The sequence below is a fragment of the Haliotis cracherodii genome, unplaced genomic scaffold (genome assembly GCF_022045235.1).
Source record: "Haliotis cracherodii isolate W230 unplaced genomic scaffold, xgHalCrac1.p SCAF_2, whole genome shotgun sequence".
NCBI lineage: Eukaryota > Metazoa > Mollusca > Gastropoda > Lepetellida > Haliotidae > Haliotis > Haliotis cracherodii.
The window spans coordinates 10,941,175-10,949,541 of record NW_027266275.1 but is presented as its reverse complement, the minus strand read 5'-3'; the positions used below and the strand labels follow the sequence as shown (position 1 = coordinate 10,949,541).

The 8,367-nt window shown below is 40.5% G+C and overlaps 1 protein-coding gene across 1 annotated transcript; it reads right to left on the bottom strand.

The window, feature by feature from the left end:
- Positions 1–489: 489 nt before the first annotated feature.
- Positions 490–5,516, bottom strand: LOC139469763 (E3 ubiquitin-protein ligase TRIM56-like). Its single transcript, XM_071252045.1, has 3 exons — positions 5,365–5,516; positions 4,042–4,339; positions 490–3,153 (listed from the first exon to the last, which is right to left on the bottom strand). Exons 2-3 carry the CDS (start codon positions 4,337–4,339, stop codon positions 1,541–1,543), a joined length of 1,911 nt encoding a protein of 636 aa, XP_071108146.1. The 5' UTR covers positions 5,365–5,516; the 3' UTR covers positions 490–1,540.
- Between the last annotated feature and the right edge of the window lie 2,851 nt (positions 5,517–8,367).

The window sequence follows — 8,367 nt, the reverse complement described above, 5'->3', positions numbered from 1 at the left end:
TTATGTGTCCCTTGTGATGAAAGAATCACGGTCAAGCATGTCCTGCTTGACTGCATTGATTTTTCCATCACAAGGGATAACTATTTCAAGGTTACATCTATGAAGGATCTTTTTAATACTATTAGTTCTCATTTAATTATTGGTTTTTTAAAGGAAATTGACTTATTGCATAAATTTTGAATGTTATTTTCTGTACATAATCAGTTTTTTTATAATTGGTCGAATAAAATTAATAACTGAGATCGTTAGTGGCTATATCCTCGAAGGGGGTTGAAGTAGTGTAAAATTATTGTCCCCCTAAGAGGGTATGTAAGACCACGTCTTTCAAAGTATATTTATTTGTACCACGGTTTTAATCGTAGCATATGTGTTATTTTAATGTTTGCTAAATTTGTCAATAATCGCCAATAGCTGAAGGGATGATGTAAATCCGGCTAGGGTCCATGCAGGTAGCAAAAGTACTGTAAGTCCCCATGGACCCTAGCATGGTGATCTCTCTTCAGTGGCTGGCGATCTATAGCTCATTTTTATCTTGTATTGTTTCGTATGTTGTTATATTTTTATTGCTTACTACTAGTTTTAGACATGATCTGTGATAAATCTAGTTATTTTACTGTCCTTCGTCGACAGGTTTTTATTTCGTATAATTATGTGTATTATTAATGTACTTCTCGTCACGATATGGCTGAAATACTGCCGATGTGACGTTAAATCTTAACTCACTCACTCACTCACTTATTATGGAGCTGACGCAAAAAATTATTTTATTTTTAGCCAAACACTAACATGGAATCACTTACAGTTTTTTTTGACAATTGAACAATGAAATGAACTATACATACAACACTATTATAATTATTTTAGATATGAGGACAATTACACAATTGTAGAAGTGTTCCTCCGTACAAGTGTGATGCAGGAGCTATTTGTTATTAAGTGGCTCACCATAACGTTCCACAAAACAAACTTCATGACATCACAAACATCCTATATGGAACACCCGATCTACTATCGCCCTAGTAAAGTAAAAACATTCTATGACCACGGTGCAGTGGACCATGTACCTCACATCTACTGAATGGACCTGGGACGAGTCCAAATCTACAGCCCGGGTAACCAACGCGACCCGGGAACCCGCTGATGGTCTCAAGAGTTGGGAACTCATTAGTGTCATCAAACAATATATCAAGTGACCATCCACAGGTCCAAGTAGCCATGTGAGCACTTCAATAACAAGTAAACCATATCATATCCACTAAAAATAGAGTGAAGTATTGGTATCTCTTGAGCAGATTGGGATCAACCACGGGCTGTTCGCCTTCCCGGCCGACACCGTACTCACGAGAACACGGAGGCGATTTAATAAAGAGAACCAGGTTGCTAAAGACATAATGTGATGTGTAATGATGTGGAAATAATGTCAGTGGATACACCTTTGTATGATCATTCACACCCCAATCGTAAGAGTTCATTTTGTGTTGTTATAGCGCATATAACACCAGTGATACCGATGATTGAAAGCATGCAGTGGTTGATGTGACTACATGAAGTTGATTTCGAGTGTCTGACCTCCATCACAAACATACAGTGTGTCATGTCTATCTACATACAATCCTTGTGGATCACAGTCAATGTCCTGATGATCTGTGACATAATCCCCTGTCTCTGTCAGCCGTATCACCTTGCTGCTGTCTGCAACCAGGATGTCTCCTGTTGGAGTAGTCGTTATACCATAAGGGTTGAGAGCTCTGTCTCCGGTAGGAGCGTATCTCCACTCAACATCCCCCTCTGACGTCACACATGTCACAGACTTGTTCCCCCAGTCAGACACGAGTATGTTGCCCTTGTTGTTGACACACATGTAGAAGGGGTGTGTAAACAGTGTCTCATTGTTGTGTGTAGTGACTGACCTCAGCACGTGTCCCGCCATGTCCAGGATATCAACACAGTCATATGTACCTGCTGCTAGAGATGAAGGACTCAGAACAGCGAGACTGAAGTACCACTTGCTTGTTGTGATGGTTGAGAGCAGCACTAGGTCGGGGGTCACTTCTACTGTTACAATCTGACGGGATGAAGGGACAGCAACCATCACCTGGTTTTCCTTCAACTGTGTTACACAATGGGGAGAGTTATTCAGGGGAAGTCTACTGTGGCATGTCAAGTTTCTGGTGTAGAAGGATTTCACACACGTGTTATATACGTCAGTGACTACAACTGTCTGTATACCATCAACAACCAGGACTGTGACGTCACGAAGTAGAGGAACCAAATCATCACCCGCCATCCTCCCATCTATCACATCCATCAGCACTGGAGACGGCAGACAGGTGCCCTGGTCCTGGTAGGTGACGTCAATCTCCCCCAGCTGTAGGTCATCTAGGATGTGCTGGACGTTGTCAGTGTCTGGTGTAAACCTGACGTCATCTATTCTCCGTGTGTCTTCTGTGTCTGTGTCCCTGACATCCCCCAACTCTACAGCCCCCGACTCCCAGGCCTGATACGCGTCATACAGGTCCATCTCACAGTCCGATACCAAGGCCTGGTCAATGAACTCACAATGTTGTTTGTACATCTGCATCTCAATCTCTTCAGCTTTAAGTTTCTTGGTTTGTTTGTCTGTAATATCCTTGAATTCATTCATCAGTTGTTTTCTTTTCTGCTTGATATTGGCTATGGCTCTCTCAACAGCAGTTTTAATGTGATTTTCTACTGTTATTTTCTTTTTCTTAATTCTGCCAATTGTCTTGTTTCTTTTCTGAACAATTTTTTGTTTTTTATGTAGTTTCTTTGATAACTTTTCAGCGTTTTTTCTCAAGTGGTATTTCATTGTTGGTATCATTGACACTATGGTAACGACAGACTCACATTTCCTGTGGTTAATAACAAAACATGTCTGACACACAGCTTTGTGGCAGTCTTTACATACAAGCTTTATAGCCTCATCCTTGTGTTCCCTGCACATGACCTTGCGTCTCCTCTTCACCTTGACCTCTCCTGAAAGGTCACAGATCTCATGGTCATGTGATGATGGACTTGCACGGTGTATCTTAACACATCTCTCGCAGAGAGACACTTGACACTCAGAACACCATGAGGCTCCCGGAGTTGTCTCCCCTAACTTCTCACACACAGAGCAACATGAAGCGGAACCTGTAAGTGGACATGTCTACAGTTATTTGACATATCAGGACAATATTTATATAAATTAGAACATTGAGAATCCAGGTAAAATCAACCCCCTCTCACCTATTTTCAATGCACGAATAGGGCGGTGGGTGTAGGCTTGGAGTTCAAGTGTTGGCTTGTCACGCCCATGGGTTTGATGTGTGAATCCCTGCATTGGCATAATTAACAGTGGCGTACAACTGAACTCATTCACCTAGCTATGTACATGTAGTTTCAACAGCTACAGTTACTCTTACAAGTGAACAGTTTTGATCACGATTTTCACGGGCGGTAGGGAAGCCTTGTGGTTTAAGTGTTAGCCAGGTTTGATTCCCCACATGAGCAAAATTTGTGAAGCCCATTTCTGGTGTCCCCAGCAGTGATATCGCTGTAATATTGCTGAAGGCGGCAAAAATACATACTCACTCACTCACTCACTGTTATCAACCTGAAACATTCTCTCATTACAAATACCCTTTTCATTAACTGTAATTTGTAGATGTTTTCAGATAATAATATTTTCAAGGGCTTTATGGATGATCTGATTATATTGTATCATGTAAACCGAATCAATCAGCAGGTCAATTAGCATTGCCAGGGCACATTGTCCCGACGTCAAAATATATTGTAAATATTTCTATGCAGTGATTACAGTTGGAGTCATGTTTGTAACAAATGTATATTTTCTGGAGTCGTTTAGTGGAGTCAGTTGGTATCATTGAACATATTATTAACAGCAATACTGTAATTATACTGTATGTTTAAACAAATAATGAGTACCCTTTAACATGCCTTCATTACAAACATGATTCTTATTAATAGATTTCAGATTGTGAAATGAATGTGTAATTCATAATATAATAAACTATTAACCTGTTTTGACAACGTCAGCTTGTGTGTCAATCAGCCCCTGTATAATGATGCTGGGTTTGATCTGCCCCGCCCACTCCTCCACTGGCCGGCTTGGGTCGGGGACCTTGGTATCTTGTCGACAGAAGGCACAGGGGATCGTCTTGGATTGTACAGCATCTGGTCTGGTTTGGATGTATGCAGAGACACATTTCCTGCAGAATGTGTGATCACACTTCAGTGTACAGGGGTCTGTGTACAGTTCCTGGCAGATCACACAGGTGAGGAATTCTGTAACTTTCTCAGCTCGTGACGTCGCCATCTGTAAAACATAAATAACTGTTCACTTTTCCAAGAAATAATTTCAGCTGAAGATGTTTCGTCTTTGTAATGGTGTTACATGTGTTTAGTTTGAGGCAATAACATCTCTTAAGTGTGACTTCGGGCTTACCTTCCATATCAAGCTGACATGCGATTATATAACTGAAATACTGCATAACGCGGCATAACACCAAACGCACTCACCCCGTCAGTAACTTGTGTGCACCACTAAGTATGCTGAAACGCCTCTGTAAGTCCATGTCGAATGAGTAATTTAAATATCATTTCTTGTCACAAAAGTAACCATATCGACCAATCCATAGTGCTACAGAAATAACAGATGCTACACAGCGTGACTTCATGTCAAACAAGGTGTTTCAGAAGCGTGTGTCTATGTATTTGTTTATAATATTGTTTCAATCAAATATGTTCCTGCATTATAGTTTTTTATGAGTTCTGTCATAAGAACAAGCTCGATCGTTGTTTCCACACAATAAAAGATATACCTTGAATAGATGAACCGAAACTGAATATGTGAATGTATTGTGATCATGTGAGATGAGATTTGATGTCAACTTCACTCGTGTAGATGTGGCAGTAAACTGTCATCATTGATGCAAATGCACTTTTGTTTTAATGTTAAAAGCTAACTTTAAAACAACAGGGTCCTGTATTTATGACCTGTAATCCACCTCCGTCAACACCAACCAAGCCTTACTGGTTGTAGACACGCCCCCCCCCCCCCCCCCCCCCCCCCCCCCCTCACAGTCACAATACAAGGGAGGCAACTGTGAACGTTAGTATTCAGGACCAAGTCAACATATCTTTATTGTGTCATTTTTACACGTCGACGAATGACTTTGTTAACCTGAATGTCAAACATTTGTAAAACCCATAACAATAAAAGAAATTTAAATCAATATACTTTACACTTTTTTATTACCTTGGAGCCAACAATTCCTACTTTCGGTTTCTCTTCGTTTAATGTTTCGTGTGTTTTTAAGTTTAAATTTAAGAAATGCATACCTTATATAAGTTTGATGCTGCCGATGTCCTGAATAAACAGGTATACTAGTTCTTCATGTGCACTGTGTGAGATTTAATTGTATGTCCTTGGTGCCTTGAAATAACCAAATCGCGCCTCGGTTCACACCTGTGCCTACGTGTCCCTTTCCTTCCGCATGACATACAAGGGAGGTAACTGCGAAATCTCGACTAGTGGTGATTCATAAGCGATCAAATCTGATGGCAACGTAGGTTCCTGGATCGAATCAAGGATGATTCTTGTAACAACGCAAGAGATCGGCACATTACAATATACACAGAGGGGACATTTTTGTAATATCCTAAGATGTCTTACGCATTCGTATTTGTACAATTATGTGCCAACCTGCATGTAATGTAGTTTGCAGCAGAACAAGAAGTAAGAGGTTGGACCAGCGGTTATGCGGCATGTGTGGTGATCGACATGTCATAAATGTTACAACTAAGAAATATACCACAGATAAAATAGCTTTCCAGAAACGTAAAACCAAATCATACCAGTATCACTAAGTAATGTTAACGAGAACACCGTCATGTAATGCAAGTCACTGCAAAAATGAAATAATCTTGAAAGTGATATTGGTAACTATTTCACCTCATCTCCGGGGCTTAGTGTGTAATTATAGCATTGTATGCCATATTACCGCGGTAGTTAAATTATAATGGCTCGTAACAGCGTACGTATACAAACTTATTTAATATGTCATATGCAAAATATTCCTTGTTCTTGGTTCAACTTTTATGACACATCAATGAGGATTGATCGATACTGATTTTCTTTACCGAGTTCGGTAAACAAAGCACCTGCCATTAGCGAATGAAGGGCGGGCAGCTCTATATTACAGAGTTATGGCTATGTTGTGGCGTGATACATGTGGATCATGTGGCTTCACTTCCTTATTTGTATTATGCACAATCAGTATGCATACAACCTAAGTTGGGTCAAGGGATTTCGTCTAAACAAATGGGTTCTTTTCTTATCAATAAGTATGGAGGCAGGGGTATATCCACTTCAAATACATTCAAGAAACTACCATGAAAAAGTTAAAGTGTGTATACGTGACATACCACAACGAGTCCTGTATTCGATCATGCAATGAAATATCGTGTTTAGATTTGCATAAGTAAACAGTCGACATGAGTGTGGATTACGAGATTTACCGATACCGCAATAATATAGAGCCCGCAATAATATAGAGTCATACCCTGTAATGATACCAGTCTCATTCAAATCCAATCCTCGTGCTGGCTACTGATTCATAGAGGGCACAAATATCTGGTTTTAATGAGAGTGTAGTGACACCAGGTGCATGTTGAGAGATTCGCGGCCACATGAATTCTTGACTTGATATCTGAGTTTACCTTATTACACAGGAGGCTGGGCGGATCACCAAGGGAGGCTATCTGGTAGTGACCTCTGACACTACAAGGAAGCAGATGTTGAACCAGGCTGACTGCATTTGAGAAGATACCAGTGTACAAGGCAAACTGAAAATACCATTTGGTCCATTTTCTTAGCTATCTATCTATCAGATGCGTTGAAGCTGATATGGCGCAAGGGTTTGGGAATAAATTTTGCTTCTTTGTGTGATGTTTAGTTTCTACTTATTCAAGACTTTCATAAATTATTCAGTCAGCAAATCATATAAATTGAATATTGGAAAATAAACATGCAAATAAAATCCCATGTGGATTCCAGGTTATAACAGAAGGCCACAGTGAAAGAGACTACGTGGATCGTGTGGTCATGCTTTTTTACATTCTTGATTGTGACATTGTGACAGCATTGGATGTTGCTCATAATATCCATCACTAGTTTGTGTGACCCAGCCTCTGTTACCAACAGGCCTCTGTGAAATAGCTGGACATATTGCTGAGTGTAGGGTTAATCATGTAACAAACAAGCCATAGGGTGTGTGGGTTAGAATTGGTCCCAAGTAACCTGTTAGAAATAGGCGACTGCAATGGGTCGTTTGACGTGTTGTGTCACCATCACCGGACATCATGGGGCATTTGTCATAATATCAACCACTGGTTTGTCTTGTCCAGAAAAGCTTTAGCTTATGAATAGGCTGTCAGAATATTGATGGAACAACATACTCAGGTAAATGCAATCATGATTGTGTGTGTTTTATTGTGTTTAATGTCACACTCAGAAATATTCCAGCTATTTGATGTTGACTTGTAACTAATAGAGTCTGGCTCAGACAACCCAGTGATTGATATTGTGAGCAATGATCCACTCCACCAGGGTACATGAAACACAATAACTCAAGTCACAGAGCCTGACCACCCGGTATCTTTGGTTGCCTTTTACAACCAGCATACGTTACTGAGGACATATTCTAACCTGGGATCCCTGTTGGGATCAACAATGTCATTTGAATTGCCCAACTTATGATGAAATATGTAGGACTCAAGCAAATATGATTGTTTGTTGACAAATTGTTGTTGAGGGCTGCACTCAGCATTATTCCAGCTATGCCTGTAATTAATTGAGTCTGGGCCAGACAATCCAGTGATTGACATCATGAGCATCGACCATGCAAGTAAGTGAGCCTGACAACCCGATCCCGTTAGTCGTCTCTTAAGACAATCATAGCCACCTTTTACAACAAGCATGGGTTGCTGAAGACCTATTGTACTCCGGATCTTCATGGGTACAAACAAGTACGGATGGCCAAAGCATTGAACCTGTGGAAAGAACAGAAAGGTTTCAATCCTGTCTGCATCTAATATTTACGAACTGCTGTAAAAAGCTGGAATGCTGCTGTGGAATTCAGTATTCACTCAAGCCTTTGTGAGTAATTAACTGGACATTTTGACTGGTGCATGTTTCAGAATGGCCAAGGCAAAGCAGGCTGTGCTGAGGGAGAAGAAACAACACTCCCTAAAGAAACAACATCGTCAGACTCCATGTGTGGGCAGTTCATGACCACAGAAGACTGTGTATAAGCATTGTAGAGTGTGTGTGAGAGTGAAGTC